We start from the raw sequence: 16,747 nt of genomic DNA on the forward strand, positions 1-16,747 counted from the left end.
GAACATGCAAACTCAACACAGGAAGGCCTAAATCGCACCTCGCACCTTTGAACTGTGAGGCGGACGTGCTAACCAACGCGCCACCTCTTCTCCACTAAACTTATCCAAATATGCTTGGATCGAACTTGCGTCGTGTACTCAGAGCAGAAAAGAACCTGTGACAAATAGTTTCCAAAGTCAAAGTGCATCACCAAATGTATTTATATATTTATTTATTTTCAGAATTGAATAACAATAATAACAATATAGTAAAATGTCAGGCACCCAGAGGATGCGAGTCTTCTTTTGTTGTGTGCGCCAAGATTGTGTCGAGCTCAAAGTGGGCACACGAGTCAGGGGAAATAACAAGCAACCGACGGTCGGTGACAAGACGAGTAAATCTTGTTAATGGATCACCGCCATCCTTTTTTGTGAAGTGCGTGTGTGCACGCCATTGTTTGTTTGGGCCATGTTTAGATTTATACCTTTGCATGAGAAAGCACAGCAAAAGTTGCTGCTGTGAAGGATGCAAATGCTGTCGCTGCTTTCCATACATCTGTAAATATTTAATGGGCTACTTTATTGCACCATTGTGCAGACGGGGACTTCATGGAATGCATAGCTGTAGTGCATAACCACTTTGACTCAGCCATCATCAAACATTTATCTTTCTTAATAATATAATGTGTTGCTGACTTGCTCACTGTGTCTCAGTGGCTTGGCCTATTATTCTCTGGTGCATCTTTGAGCCCTGTGCATTCTGCCTAGTAACAAGCAGCTAAGCAAACGCGTTGGTGGGGAAAAAGAAGTCGACTCGGAACAACTACTTGGGAACAGCACAATTTATTGTTTATTTTATTAATTAGGGATCATGTACATGATGTATGATGACATTGGTTGTCTTGCGGTGTTGTTATTGATGGCACATATGGATCAGAGAGCGATGGATGGCAATTAAAGCGGATTCATTAGTCGCAATTACGTGAGAAAGGAACAAAGATTTTGTGTTGGCCAACGTTTTGGCTTTGCTTCAAACATCTCTCACGCACAGACAACCACCTCCCCCCTTCCCACATGCACACACACGAAGGCAATTCATTATCCTCATGAAAAAAATGGAGCAGATCTACAGTGATGGAAGATGAAAAGGAAAGACATTCAAGTGACAAGCAGCGTGAAAGATGAAATGGATCCATGGCAAGACAAATATTTGTATGTAACCATAACCATATTCTCAAACATAATATATACATCTGACCTATATTTTTTAGGATGTGTACAAATGGATAATTTCCTTATTTTCTGTCTTGTATGACAATCAATTGCTGCAGTCTCCAGAGTAAAATTGAAAATGTGTGTATGTACTATCAATAAATATGAGAAAAACACAAAAAATAAAACCTGACATTTTGAGTGTTTTAATCCACACACCCCATAAAAATATACACAAACCCACAAAAAACCCACAACAAAATGATTTTTTTTTTAAATTTGCTTTGCAACAAAAACAAGTACAACAACAAACAAGTAAACATAAAATTCGAGAAGCTACAAAAACACATCACTAGTAACTATCACTAGCATCACTAGCAACTATATCTCCCTGTCTCACCTGATTCACATGACCAGGGGCGTGATCGAGTTGTTTTCCGCCTACGTGTCACGCCGCCCTGCACACGCGGAAAGAGGAAAATTACGACTCGAGACGCTGCAAACTAGTCAGTGTTGAGTTTGGGTTCTAAAACCAAAAGGATTGTGCTTGACAAGCGAAATGCAAGCGGACACATGCTGCAACGTGCAAATTCTGGTGCGCACAAAGCGGAAACTTCTGGCTGCAACAGCGTCTAACTTTCTTCTGCACATTGAGGACAGGTAAAGTGACGAGTGTATTAACCACGCTGGCAAAGTTAAAATCACTAGGTGGGGTGACGCGACCAACGGGATTTATTTTTAGTCCTATTTTAGTGCTTCAGTTGCAGAAAGATGATCATTCGGTTCAGCAATGACCCTAAAACTAGTACAAAGTCAACACAAAATGAAGTAAGGATGATCAAAAGTGTTTTTTTTTTTTAAATAAAGTCAGCATATTCTAAGACAATAAAACTCGTCTTAAAGCAGTAAATTTAAAGTGAATGTTGACTTTCATTAATTTTATTGTGATGCATGATGTAGTCTTTTGCTTCTAGAATTTATCATAATTGTTGGTTTTGTTGCAAATGTAATGAAAAAAAAAGACACCTGTCATTGTGGTTTTTATTTTGTGATTTTTTATTTTTTTAAATGTATACACCTCCAACTCTTGGTCTTGATACTCTAGGCTCAGCAATGGCTTGGTCTCGGTTGATGTGGTCTTGATTACAAGACTAATCCTGTCTATTCTGCCTACTAACAAGTGACGAGGAAAAAAAGAACACTTCTGGTTCCTGTCAGTTCTATCGGCCTATGTGGCAGTCATGATTGAGTTCTCTGCCTTGCAACAAGTAGTGACACAAATGTGTGTTTTACAAATGAAGATTCATGCTTTTTATTTTCTTGACCTATCAACTTTAGTGTGTTGATTTGAACTGCGATGGTGAGTCTATCCCAACCTTGTGGCAGTTGATATTGAGAGAAGGGTGGGTCCGAAGAATGGTAGGCAAGAAATCAGTGGGGAGGTGAAGTACGAGAGACAGACATGGAGGGTTACGAGGGGAAAAAAAACACCCGAGGGAATGTGAGCCACAGCTGTGCTGAACATCAGCCAGCCTGCTATTAACGCTGTTGGTGTGCGGGTGTGTATGTGAGTGCTATTGTATTTTAATGTTGTGCGACTTAGTGTAAAAAAAAATCAGAGAACCAATGAACTATCCCCTCTTTCATCGCAGAAAAATAAAAGTTAAATTAACCGCAAGTGGATATCTTCTTGTGGTCCCTTATAAAAGGACACCTGCTTTTAGATCAGATACCCCACAGTAAATTTAAAGGAAATTAGAGAAACTGCTGCAGTTTGATGGAAGCAAGTTGACTGTGTTCACCACCACCACGGCGCAAAACGCCCTTTTGTCTTATCTACAAAAATGCCAAAAGAAAGCAAACTCCACCCATTTTCATAAAATGTCCTCTTTAATAGCATTTCTAGAGCATTCATGGGGTTTTAAAAAAATCTATCTATCTATCTATCTATCTATCTATCTATCTATCTATCTATCTATCTATCTATCTATCTATCTATCTATCTATCTATCTATCTATCTATCTATCTATCTATCTATCTATCTATCTATCTATCTATCTATCTATCTATAATATGTGTCTGTGTATATGGCTGAATATGGTATAAAAAATGTTTGACTCTACATGGCAGCAGAGAGAGGTATGCACCAGCTGTGATTAAATTAGAAAAAGAAAGCAATGGCATTTTGAGAAAGGTGAACGCCGCAATCGATATGTAATTAGTGTGCTGCCTCACTTCACTGGACCTTCCACTCTGACATCTCTGTATGAAAAGACTCGCGTGCTTTTATTTTCATGTACTTACTCTCACGTGGCTTCATTACTTTTTTCGGGTAAATGACGCTTGAAGAATCCTAATCGCTTTATTATGAGCACTGCAGCCATTTTAGAGCTTTTTTTTCTTTTTTTTTTTTAACTGCAGTTTCGTGGTGAGGTTAAAGTCATTGTCGTTTATTCCATCAGGTTAAATGGGTGTTTAGCTTCTTGCTGGGACTTCAGTCATTAAAAGTAAGCGCATGAGCCTGTTGTGCTGAGAATTTTGTAGCATTTTGTACAAAAATGACTTGAGAAAGTTTCTCATGAACCTCTTTTATTATGTGGGGGCAAACAATACTGATCAAAACATATTTAGCAATTTGATAAAAATTAAATATTACATTCATCCTTGCCAAAGTTATAATGTAACATTTTATTTACTTACATTTATTTCACTATGAGATGGATGACCTGGGATCTAAATTTAAGGCTCCTATTTTTGTTGCCAGCCTCGGCACAGTATGATAAACATTGGATGATAAATAATACTGATACCATTATGATAATGGTATTTTAGTACGCTGAGTTTAATGTTTTGAAATGGATTAAGCTGGACCCCCCCCCCCCCCCCCCACACACACACACACACACACATCAGTATAGTGTTTAGCAGGTATGCCTCACAGTTCTGAGGTCTGATTTAAAATTTTTCCTCAGTCCCCCCCAGTGTGGCACTTAAAATTCTCATTTCTGCGCAAATACTCCCACCTTTTCCCACAACATTGTAAATCACCCCTAAAAGTAAATATTGTTAATGGGTGTTTGTCTTAAGTGCCATACAACGACCAATACAGGGTGGATGCCGTCTCCAGCCTTAAAGTCAGCTGGGATGAGCCCCTAATGTGAGGACAAGCTGCAATAGAACGGCGATGGCTGCCTTGCCGTAGTGTTTATTTCAGCACCAGGGGTTTGGACAGCTCCGACTGCAGTACACTGCGCGTATCGTTCAGCACCACCACTAGGGGACAGCTCCTATACATGACTTGACTAGCGAGTTGTTCTCTTCGAACACTTTAGGGGGAAAAAACCTTTGCGATAAGGGAGGAGGGGTAAAAGGGCGGAATTTAGGCTTTGAGTGGTGAGATAAACGGTTTGATTGACAATCTGTGTCACCATGTAGCAGTATAACTCTAAAGTTGTACGAATCAAAAATTTGCTCGGAATGTCATCATTTTAGATTAATACCCGAGTTGGTCAGCAGTCATCTAAAAGACCAACACCGTTGATGGAAGCTAATGAAGTTGGGTGGTGCCTTCAGGGACTGTCTGCATTTGTAGTTTTATTCTATTTGTGTATTTGTCCGTCAGTCCAACTGCCACCCATCCTTATCTGTTATCTATCAACAAGAGTCCAATGAGGACGGATGTTGCCTTCAGTCAAAATCTGGCTTTACTCTTTCCGTCCATCTCTCCAAGTCCAATAGTTGCTCAGCTTCTGTTTGAAAGTAGCAAAATTAGGTTGTATTGGGTACATCTAGCTGAGTCTCCTGAGCTCGTAAATAGATCCTCAATAGAAAGATTTCCATCCCTAATTTATGTGACCACGACAAAACTGTTTTGTGCTCTCCTATTGCCTGCTATTAAGACATTCAAAGAATAGGCAGTGCTATAATTACCCTCAAGAACGTCCTCTCAACACCCGGCACCACTTCAATAGCATAGCTGGGGGCGAGGATCTTCTACCTCCTTTCTCTTGGTCTTACAATCTCACCACCACCACCACTTCATTTCTTATCTTGTGGGTTAACAGCATAGGGTGGAGGGGGGGGGAGGGGGGGCATAAAGGGATTTAATTTTATGGCTCACTTCAGGAGTCTTTACATGAGGACCAGACGCATGATTGAGAGGAGAATCTATAATTTAAGGGCAGGTGAAATAAAATTGGTGGTGTTGGTTGTTGCTTGTTGTCATAGTGATGTATATGTAAAAAAACATGATGTAAGGCCAAAGCTCTTTTAGACCTATCATCTTATCTTAATGTTGCATACATCTTGCTTCCAGTAAAAGGCCATTTAGCGGTATATGGGAAAGACCTCAAAAAGGAGAGTGTAGATTAGAAATCACCATAAAAACATAAAATGCGACCAAAGCTTGTAGCTGCCTATTAAACACTGCTTGCAGATTTTCCGCCTCTTTTTCGCAACACTTGTCTGCTCACACCAACACAAGCTTTTCAATGACTCATTCTCAGCAGATTTTTCATTGTTGGGTTTTAAGCTAAAAGCAACATTCAGCTGTTAAACATTCCTAAACTTCTATGACAACAAGGATCCACATCCAATTATTAGAGAAGCAGTAATAATTGTTTGTCGCCATTGTTGTTGTTTGGTTGTTTTTTGTAGCCACCCTGCTCACAATTATATAAAGGCCCTTTTAATTTTTAATTTTTTTATATATATTTATTTTATATTGGATAGCAATTAGGCCAGCAAAGAAAAACACTCTGTAATTGCTTTGCAAAGGCCATCAATGACTCTGTTTAAACGAAAGCTCACGCACGCACGCTCTCTCAAAATCACAAAAATCAAAACCAGTCTTTGTTCAATCAAAGCAATGAACACATCTTTATGTGTAATTTGACAAGGAGTTACTAAAAAATGAAGTTCAAAGAACATTTTCTCCTCAGACAATCTGACAGACTATATTCTCAGACAGTATATATCACGGACTGGCTACCTTTGTTACTAAGTATTGCCGAGTCACAATAATTTAATACTGAAAGCAGCAAAAAATTATATACGACTGGAAACAATGACCCGAAGTGTACCGCACATTGTTGATCTAAAAATACCACATTAAAGAGGCAAAGAGCTGTCATAACTGTTACTTGTAATGGCAACAAAGCCCGAGGGGAGAGCCTCCGACGACTGCCGTTGTGTGTGTGTGTGTGTGTGTGTGTGTGTGTGTGTGTGTGTGTTTGTGTGTTTGTAAAGTTAGCAACAGTTAGAATTGGCACAACAGATGTGTGAATGGGTTTCAGAATAAGAGAACTAAAAGGATGTGCAGTGTTAGCTGCCTTAATCTTGGGTGGTCTGTGCCTTGGAGCTCCGGGGCTGAAATTCCGCGTGATGTCAGAAAATGTCACAAGACTGCAAAGCATGGGTGGGCAAACTTTTGAGTTTGAGGCCTGTGAGCTTAAACATTTGAGCTTTTTGTTGGTTTTGTGTCAGGTTGCCACTGACGTGTACTAGTGTGGTGATAATATAGAACAGGGGATGGTACTCAAATAAGCGCAATCTAATTAATGTAGGATGGATGAGACAGTGATGTAAAAGGAAGGTTGTTGAAAGCATAGCGCTTAATAACTAGCACAAAAGTGGTTGTTTCTGTTTCCATGGTATCCCACGGGAAAATTAATTTTGAACAACTTCAACTCCACTCATCCACATTGGTGAATGTAAAGCATTTGTGTAACTGTCTCGCACAAAGCTAGCCGATTGACATGCACTTGTACAACGCTAATAAGCAGTTGTGATGTCCGCTTTCACCGTCCGCCCGGTTGACTTCTTTGTACGAGGCAATGAGCTGCTTTTATCTTTGCCACTTTAATAGATTGCCACATTTGAAAAATGGAAGCCAATTTTCATCAACAATTTGATTTCTACTAAAGGCTTTTATTTTGCAATTTTGTATAGAATTTTCTTCTTTCTCTCCCACACAGTGACGCTCTGCATGCAGTTCAGACTGGAAGGGGACAAGATGGGCGACTAAATTGTCATGGTAAGAAATAGAGCACAATCTCATCTTTGTGATGCTTATGTATAAGGACACAGGGTGGCCAATCAGTTTCAAGGAAATATCAATCTAAAATATATCTTGTTTTACAATTAAATGAAATATGTGGTTACGGTAAGCCAGGTATTGTAAGGCACACCTTTAATTGACAAATATTAAAAAAAAATGAAATAAAATATTGGTAAGGCACAGAAAGCAGTTGACTTTGAAAATTATTTTTACAATTAATAATGAATAATTTTTCTATTTATCTTTGACATTTTGTATTAGATGTAGGGCATTATAAACGCAGAACTCAACCTTCATGACCTGTTTCAGATAGGAAAGCATCAAATATCACCTCCCATTCAAACTGCTCCAAGAAATGAAAGCATTAAATGTAGATTCTATTAAATAGAATAACATAACAATCCAACATAAAAGTACATCACCTGAGAGACATGTTTTGTGTCCCTGTGTTTGGCTTCACAAGAGACTATGTTGTATGATACACTTTGTGCACGCTGGCTCAGTTCATTGCTCGTCCACGGCCCAACAATAAAAGATGCCGTTTTGCATATTCCTTTCCAGTCAAGGCTGTGGGTGATGTTGCCAAACCTCTGTTGGATTACTGCAGCAGGCTCTGAAGACAATCTGCAAAAAGGCGTTAACTTCCCTCATGGCTCAGAAATATTTATAGAATTCATATATGAAGTCGTTTTTGATATGTTTTCACTTTCCCCAAAGTTTTAGCTGTGGGGAGTGTGAAAATATCAATCCACAAGGAGGTACAGTCACAGGTAAATAGTCAAGGGATTGCTTGACAACTTTACCATATGATGATGTCATATGATCTGCACGGTAGTAGTGGATCGCAGGTCTAACAAATTTGTGGTTATGGGCAAACCCCAAAAAATACTTTGAATGCTGCAATAGTGCAAACGGTTTAGCACGATGCTAAAAGAATAAAAGGTGTAGATGAAGGAAAAAAAACAATGGCGCTGTTGTAAAGAGGCTTTTGATTCACAGCCACGCACATAAAATAGCACCTCCTCTGCCGACGAATGCTGAGAACAGTTCAAAAGGGGTTAGCATGACTCAAAAGGAACACTAATGATTAAAAAAAAAAATACAGATTAATGAGAACATTAGAAAAGCAAGTCATCCTGTAATGGTGACCTGGGTCGTTTATTATTATCATGGAGTCAACTGGGAAGAGTAATGGCTATTGACCGTATTAGGCTTGAGGCTTCTGTTTCTACGGAAACAAGGTGGCTATTGCTAATTGTAAAAATCTGAGATTGTGTGCAGAAAATGATTAAAAAAAGTGTGTCATGTCATAACGGGATCATCCTTTTTTTTGGCAATTTGGTTTGAGTCAACACAGATGGTGTACAGAATATTTTCTGGCTTTCAAGCCAAACATTTCCACACAAGACTTGAACTCCGCTGCGCAGTTGAGTGAGCGCCACCTCAAGGTTATGTCCGTCTCTTTGCTCAGTGGCAAGCCAAGCGTTTTATCACATGGCCGAGGTCTGAGGTCGGCCCGCTGGTTGCTTTTTTGCTTTGGATGTTTGGTGGGAAAAATAGGAAAGACTTTTTTGATCAAAGTCAAAATAAATCAAACTGTTACTCTCTGATGTAGGCTGTGGTTCCATTAGTGAGAATAATGTTGCTCATTTTAGCCCGAGAGTTTTTTTTCTTCCTTCTAGAACTGCTAAGGCAGGAAAATACATAATGCAACGACGTTTATTATTTAATTCTTTAGGTGGGGTCATTTCCAATGACGTTAAATTCCTTTGTGTTTGAATGTTTATGTGTTAAACTTTGATTAATGTGGAGGCCAAAAATTGAACTGCACTAATTGCAACTTGTGGCGTATTTTCTGTATTACATTGGTAAAATAATACAGCAACTGCTGTCTTGGGAAATGTTCATCATAAAAACACAAAACGTTCACCCAAGAAATGTCCATCAAAGTCAAAGTCTGCTTTGTTTGTTTGACTAAAATACAAGCATAGTGGCTATTGTTGTTTTGAAAAGCATGAATTCTTCCTTTTCACATTTTTCGCCGTCTCCAGACACCCAAATAACAAATGATAATCAATAGCGCCACAAGAGCAGAAGCCAGACCAGCTTTGACGGTATTAGTGGGCCTATCACTTTTTCTTCTCCTTCTTCTTGTCCCGTTCCTTGAATGCGTCTGTGCGAGGCTAGCCAGCAGCTCCCAATCCTCCTAATCCCTAATCCAACGTCTGAGGCCGATTAAGAGGAGCCCTTCAGGGTAGGACTGCGTTGGACAAACACTTGATTGCAGATAGAGGAAGGGGGCGACCGGATGTCAGCAATGACTGATGGCAAAATCCTTGAAGAAAGTACCAGAATTAAAAGGTTATGCGGTTCTGTGATGTAATCTTTTTTTTTTTTTTATGTTTTTCTTTTATTCTTTAAATTTGGTTTGCCTGGCTGAGTTTACCCAAGAAAAAAAATAGCTACTTTATTTAAAATGGAAGTACTTTGCAAACACAAAATGGCAGCTCGTAACATTAGCCTTAGTAACATCATCTCCTACAAAATAATGGAATGCAATTTGACACCGTATTAAAACAGTTAAAAATGGTTAGTCATTAAGTTCATTGTGTGGTAATGCCACACCAGGTGGCACTCTTGTCTTTCTTGAGCCAATTCTTGTTTATATGTCATACAGAGCACAATAGTTAAATTAAAAATAAAAGGTGGCACCAGATGGCGCCGTTCTGCTTTTGTGCATTGTGTATTTTGAATACAGAGTGCTTATTGCCCTTTTTGCCTGAATTCAATTGAAAGTCGCAAAATTCAATATGTGCGGCCATCTGCAGAGACTTGTCGATGGGAATTACCTTGTTCCTGCTGACTCTAACTGTTCTACAGTACGATGACATTTTTGACAGAACAGCACCAGAGCTCAGTGTATGTAGATGTCTTCTCCCGCCTGTTGATTGGAATTCTTTCCTTTTCTTTTCCCAGTATTTGACTGGCAGCCAGTTGAGGGTTGATCCCGCTTCTTGGCGGAAGCCAGCTGGCATAGGCTCCAGCTCACCTGCGACTCCGTTGAGGATGGATGAAGGTAAGTCCCTGTTCTTGCTGACTCTATCCAACTGTCAAATTTGCCTCTGCCTTGTCATTCAAATAGCTTTGTGGGCATTTGTTATTCAAAAAGTATACGGGTGACGTCAATAGTAAATGTGGGGGAGCCTGTTGGTGGAAATTGCTTGTCCCTTTTCCTGCTGACCAGTGTACCAGGCACAGCCACCATCAACCTCTGATTTGTCATTAGAACAGTTTCATAGGCATAACTCGAACGGCACCAATTCTCAATGAGGGGCAGTTATTTGCCCTGAAGATAAATGAGAGAGAGAGAGAGAGAGAGAGGGAGTGAGAAAGAAAGAAAGAGAGATGATGGAGGAATGATGGAAGTGAGCATCCATGGTCCTCAGCAATGTAATGCCAGATCTCTCTGCCTCTCTCTCTCTCTCTTTCTTTCTCTGTCTGCCTCTCTTGCGTTCTGCTCTCTATCGCTCGCTAGCCCCCCCCGCCCCCCCTCTTCACCACACACACAGACACACAACAGGCACACAACGCACCTCCCCTTCCCCATCCTCTCTGTGCGCACGCCGGGGCTTAACGCGAGTCCCCGCATACAGAGTGCGGAGTGCGGAGCGAGGCTTTGCGCATCATCGCTGCTTCTCCTCCTCCTTTTGGATCCTGCCACCTTGTTGTGGAAAAGCAAAGTGTACATTGTACACCTCATTTCCTGTTTTTCCTAGGAGCATTTTTTTTCTCCTCAGTTTGGGAATATGGTGTGTGTTCCAGCCTCGGACTAAAAGTGTGTGACAGGGAACCAATGGGGGAAATGAAAATTCTGGAAGTTTTGGTGCTTGGATTGCTTGATTGAGTTTGGATTTTGCGTCGCGTTTGAAGAGCGTGCCGCTGAAGCTGAGGCATCGCAGGCTTGCAGATTTGTTCTCTCCTCCCTCCGCTGCAGCTCGCCGTCTGCGGCTTTCGCGCCTCTCCTTTTTGCCATGCGATGATTTAACACTGGGGAGGACCAACACTTATCCCCCCCTCTTCCTCTTCTTCCTTCTCCTCTTCTTCTTGCATCCCCGCAAAGAGTGAGCTGCTCCTCACAGATGGACTAAAAAAAAAAAAAAACCCCAGACTCTGCTTTTTCTTGGATTTGCTCTGCTTTTAAATAGGGAGGAGACTATCTATTCATCTAGTCAGTCCATCCATCTATTTGGACACCATGAGAGTTTTTCGCACTGTGTTGCTCATGGCTGTCATTTGGAGCCACGAGTGGAAGTGTGCGCTTTCGGACTCCATCATCCACATTGGTAAGAAATTTGGACCATTTTGTCTTGGTTTAGAAACTCAAATTATGCGTGCTTGGTTGTATTCTTGGGCAAAAAAAGATGCGTCAACTTTCCATTTTAACTTGTCCCTGAACTTGAATTTGCACGCATCGCCTCGTAGAGGAAGGTGTCGTCTCTTTACGCGGGTTGATCAATAGAAAAGACCCGCAGGGTGCGACACATCCGGAATGTCATCTTGAGTGATTGCACGATTTTTATTTTATTTTTTTGATCAAAGGAATGGTGTAAAAAGGGTCATCTTCAAAAATTGCAGCGAGGATAGGCAGAGTATCCATCGCAGGCATCTGCAGTGCTGGAGAAGAGGAGAGAGGAATAAATCACGTCCCGCCGTCTTTGCTGCCTCCAAAGTGTGGCACTGTTGCTTTAGAGCAGGGGGTGTGGAACCCAAAGCCCGTGGGTCATATGTGGCCTGCCACACCATTTCTGGCCAGCAATGCAATTAAAAAAAAAAGAAAAAATGCGACCGAGGATTTGGGGAAAAAAAGAAAATGAAAATAAAGCTTTTGATGCATTTCACCGACAAGGGAATGAGGTGTACCCCCCCCACACACACACACCCTGAGAGCGATGAGTGCAGTTTTAGGTGCTGTGTACATCACGACGAAGTGGTCGTAGATAGTGGTGGGTGCGCATAACGATTGCACAACTTCAACGGCCTTGGAGACTGAGAGAGGGAGTGGGAGGGAGGGAGCGCACGAATGTGTGGGTGAGACACCATCATGATGATAAGCACCTGTCCATTTGGAAGTGTATTTGGACGGTCATGATAGCATCTATATTTCACTGGCTTCTGAAATGAGCTGATGGTGTGCAGGGGGGAAAAAAAAAAGCACGGGCGATTTGATCCATTTATGGGGCCAATTTAAGCAGGTCCCTGGATGCAGCTTGTCAGGAGCGGAATCACTGTCAGGCTTATGTGGCTACAAGGGTCGAAATAGTGATGTGACTTGCAATATGCCCGAGTGACAACGAAAATGATACTGTGATTATTCCAATGATGATAATTAGGACGGAAGAGTAATTAGATTCTTTATTGCTAAACGAGGCATCAGGCAGACCTGCGATTATAATATCACAATATTTTGTCGATGTAGTAGGAAAACAAGGAAGTTAGCTAACAGAATTGGGTAACGTTTTAACTCACCTTGATGCGTTTTCAGCATTATCAAGACATTTATAAATAATTTGTTTCATAATAAAATGTGCTTGGACAAACTATTTTAAAAAGATGTTCAAAACTGTATTTGCCAAGAGAGGCTCCATTTGGACTAGCATTAAATTGTTAGCACGTGGCGGTAGTACGCTGTCCCCCCCCCCCCCCCCCCCCCCACAATGGTGGAGGTGCCACAGCGAGGCGAGGCAGACATCTCTAATCCTGCAGTTCAACAGATCACCATGTGACTCTCTGGTTTGATCCCAGCAGCCGCAGCGTGTTCTGCAAGTGTCTCGCCCCATGACACGGAAGACTCATCCTTCTGACACGCATACATAGCAGCGTTAAAGCTCTTGGCTATAGAGACGCTATGCGACCTTTCTCAGTAGGCTCACCAACAATAAAGCAGAACTGAAAGCAGTTGAAGGTCGACTATTTGAAGCGTCTATTGGTGAGATGGGGATGCTTGCCTACCTGACGCACCTACCTCATACCAACCATAAAGTCCCTTAACTAGAACACAGACGAAGGTTGAACTCGTCGATTGTACTTTATTTTGCCGATTGTTGACTCCGAGTCCTGCGGGTCCTCCAGAAGCTATACGCCAAGATTTTGTCAAATTGTTTTTGACTTTTGTTAAAAAACAACAACATTATTTTCTTCCAAATGAACAGGCGTTCTCTTTTTGTATGAAATCCTACAAAACAAAGTCTTAACTGTTCTATTTGTGCAAACCAGACAAACAAGCAGTCTCTGTTTGACAACGAAAGCTTTTTGTGGTTTGTTGAATGCAAGTTGCATTTATTCCTCCTCATTGAAACAGTGCATTACGGGACACTAGCATGAACAAATGTGAGACATTTGACTTATTTGATTTCAGTTTTTTTTTTTTTGTTTCTCTTGTTTTTTTTCCCTCCACTCTGCCATTTTGCCTCGTGATCAATAGTTTCATTTTGTTGCTCGCCAAATGTTCTCTGAATCGCAACAAAAAGGTTATCAATGAGAACCCCCCCCCCCAAAATAATACTGTCTCTCTCCTTCCCTCGCCAATCCATCTATTCTTGCCTCCTCAGCACAGCAGCCATAAACCACAGTGCGTGAGAGGATTGCTTTTTCTCACGAGTGTTTCAAGGAAATGGACGTGACATTGGGGAGCATGTCAAGATTTCAACCTGGAGCAAACCTCTTTACTCCACTCCGACCTGTGTGTACTGTGTGTGTGAATGTGCATCATATTGACTTAGAACAAAGGTAAAAAAAAAGAAAAAGAAAAAAGTAACATAGCCAGTGGGCGCATCACATTGACATGTCAAAAGTAATCCCTTTTTAATCTCTTTGTTGCTGCTAAAGATGGATTGAGGGAAGGCAAGGCGGGGGAGATGTATATCAAAGGGGATAAGGGGGGCGTCTGTGCATCTCTTGGCTGTATTTAGAGACTTTTTCACCTCTAATACGGTCGCCATGCCCTTGGAGTGAATCGTTATTCCAATGTTTCACGTTGATCGTAAACTAGCCAGTTGATGTACAACGAAAGCACAGCGACCCAGAATGCTAACCGAATAGCATTCATTTTATTCGTTTTTGCAAATCAACTGATCAAAATTCACATTTTGTATTAAGTCTTCACTGAGGGTTCAAGACTGAGTACAGAAACCTGCGAGGTTTAAAAAACCTTTGATCGAGCATTCCATTAAATGCTGAACTTGTAATGAGTTATCAATAATATTGACTCACGCCTCTAGCCTAAAACAGGTCCGTTTAATTGACTCTTATTATTTATTCAGATTAAGTTTTACACACAGCACTTAGTGTTGGGCAGACTGGTTGTAAAATAGCAGCCCCTTCCCCATACCGTGTAAGGCTGGAGACCAAAACTGGTCCATTCCGCCAAAGAATTCTTTCAGAATTATTTTTACTATCATGTTGGGCAAAAATAGTGACATTTAAAATCGTTTAAAAATAATTCCCAATGAGTCAATTTTGACAATACAATCAAAGATGTATCATTATCAACTTCTCAGAATGCAGACTTGCTCCTCCTTTGCAAATGACTTCAATTGTGATGTGATTTGAGCTGATTTCTTTGTGGTCATCAGCATGCAGAAGGATGAATGGGAAGGAGGGGTGTACTCCTGCTGTGTTCCTGTGTGCGTCGCGTGCTGCATGGCAATGCCCGTCCCCCTCCCCACTTGTGCTTTATGAGGGCCGCCGGTACTGACACGAAGACGACGCAGGCGAGCGAGTGGCGGTGTGTTGCCCCTTGATCAGTTACACTGCTTGATTTATGCAGTCACATTAAATCCTCACTACACAGTCAATATCATTTGTTTTTTGCATTGTACCAGGAGCATTAGGAAAAGCTTGTCATTCATATTTGACCGTAAATGCATACAGCACTCATTTATCCCTACTTGATATTTCCTTCCTCCCAACTCCCCATCATGGTTAGTGAAATGTTTCCAATTCAGAGTGTATAGAATATTTTAATGAGTATTTGAAATGGCAAAGTAGAGAGCCATATAGGAGAGCTGCTTTTGTTGCAGCATAACTATTGCCGATTGGCATGCTGTCATTCTGATTGATGGTCTTAATGTAGTTTGACGTTTCCCCAGTTTATTTTGACATGGATTAGCCCCGTGCCTTAAACTGAGCAGAGTTGGCAGTGCAAGCCTTGGTCTTCGATGGCAAAGTGGGCTGGCCGACCTCATTTGTCATGCAGTCGACTAATAAATGTGCAGGGTGTGAATTTATACATTAGTGAAGGTGTAAAGTGAATAAGTCATTGCTGGTAGTGAGGACATTAAGCTTTCATTTTGATGCAGATGCATAGCCTTGTGCTGTGTCAAGCGGCTTAGTTGTGCATAACGAAGGGTTACTCAAAGCGCGTCAACCTTTTGGTTTGGTACAAAAGTTCTCGCCGTGCTGTCAGCAACCCCACGAGCGGCCCGTGTTGTAAATTCCACAATGCAGCTCATGAACACAACACATAAGCGGTGACTGTGAGGCGCCTTGTATTAATGTCACATCTTTTGAGTTATGCATCTGCGAGTGCCGACAGACGGGCTGGTCTGTGCTATCTTTGACCGGGATGATTTAGCACCTCAGATCTCGGAACGCTTGTATGCCAAAGTTTTTTTTTTCCACCCATGTGTGCATGATTCACAGAGGTGGGGGAAAAAAAAAAAACATCCGGTTCATGGAACATCCGGCGGTTCCTCGCAAGTGCCGCGCGATATCTGGTGAAGCCGAGTGACAGACGTGTGTGTACCTGTACTCGCTGAGGCACATCTTTTCAGCGGGCAACAGAGGGAGAAAAAGGTTTGAGGACGAGGCGGCCTGACGCGGCGGAGCCACGGGAAGTACGATTGCCTGTCAGAAAGGCTGCGGCTGCACTTGTAGTCTGTCTCGGTTGCCAATGACGGTGGAACAGCGCCGGTCGCTGATGCGAGTGGACGAGCCCGGATGGTTGAGGTTCTGGCTGATTCTATTCTGTTTGTGCCAGGCTGCAAACACTGGCACGCAAGAATGGTCGTTTCATCACGCTTTTCATAGTGGGTGACTCTACATCACACAAGACTCAGCTTGTGAACTGTAGAGGAATCGCTTGACTATGTCGACTCGATGGCAAAATGGGGCACAAAAACAGGGGCTGAGTTCTCAACTTTATAAGCTCCACAAAAAATGATGCAAAAATAGTTAATCATTTCAAACTCATTTTGCAACATAACCCTTAAAAGTCAATAGACCTGCAGCGTGTGGACAATCACTTCGTGCCGAGACGTTCCCCAAAATCTGCCAGGATAGCCTGCTACTCACCTGTGACCCAAGCAAGGCAAGCAATGGATTATGACTAGGGGGGTAACAAAACGATTTGAGTCAGAAAATCATATTATCTTTTGACCGAGTTTTGTTCATAAAACATAGACAGAACTTGTATACAAGTCAGTATCACTCGCTGATGG

The 16,747-nt window shown here is 41.6% G+C and overlaps 1 protein-coding gene across 5 annotated transcripts in view; it reads left to right on the forward strand.

The window, feature by feature from the left end:
* Positions 1 to 1,621: 1,621 nt before the first annotated feature.
* The window catches only part of grid2 (glutamate receptor, ionotropic, delta 2), a 260,037-nt gene continuing 244,911 nt past the window's right edge, over positions 1,622 to 16,747 (forward strand). For 2 of the 5 annotated variants that reach the window (XR_007490638.2, XM_049763927.2), the window contains exons 1-3: positions 1,623 to 1,851; positions 7,168 to 7,226; positions 10,227 to 10,326. Coding sequence is in view for 4 of the 5 variants with exons in the window: in XM_049763927.2 (XP_049619884.1) it covers positions 7,224 to 7,226; positions 10,227 to 10,326 (103 nt within the window). In the remaining variant the exon portion in view is untranslated. Of the gene's footprint in view, positions 1,852 to 7,167; positions 7,227 to 10,226; positions 10,327 to 10,831; positions 11,594 to 16,747 lie in introns of those variants that run through there. The other 3 variants (XM_049763926.2, XM_049763924.2, XM_049763925.2) reach the window with 3 other exon arrangements.

Source organism: Syngnathus scovelli, chromosome 3 (genome assembly GCF_024217435.2).
Source record: "Syngnathus scovelli strain Florida chromosome 3, RoL_Ssco_1.2, whole genome shotgun sequence".
Taxonomy (NCBI): domain Eukaryota; kingdom Metazoa; phylum Chordata; class Actinopteri; order Syngnathiformes; family Syngnathidae; genus Syngnathus; species Syngnathus scovelli.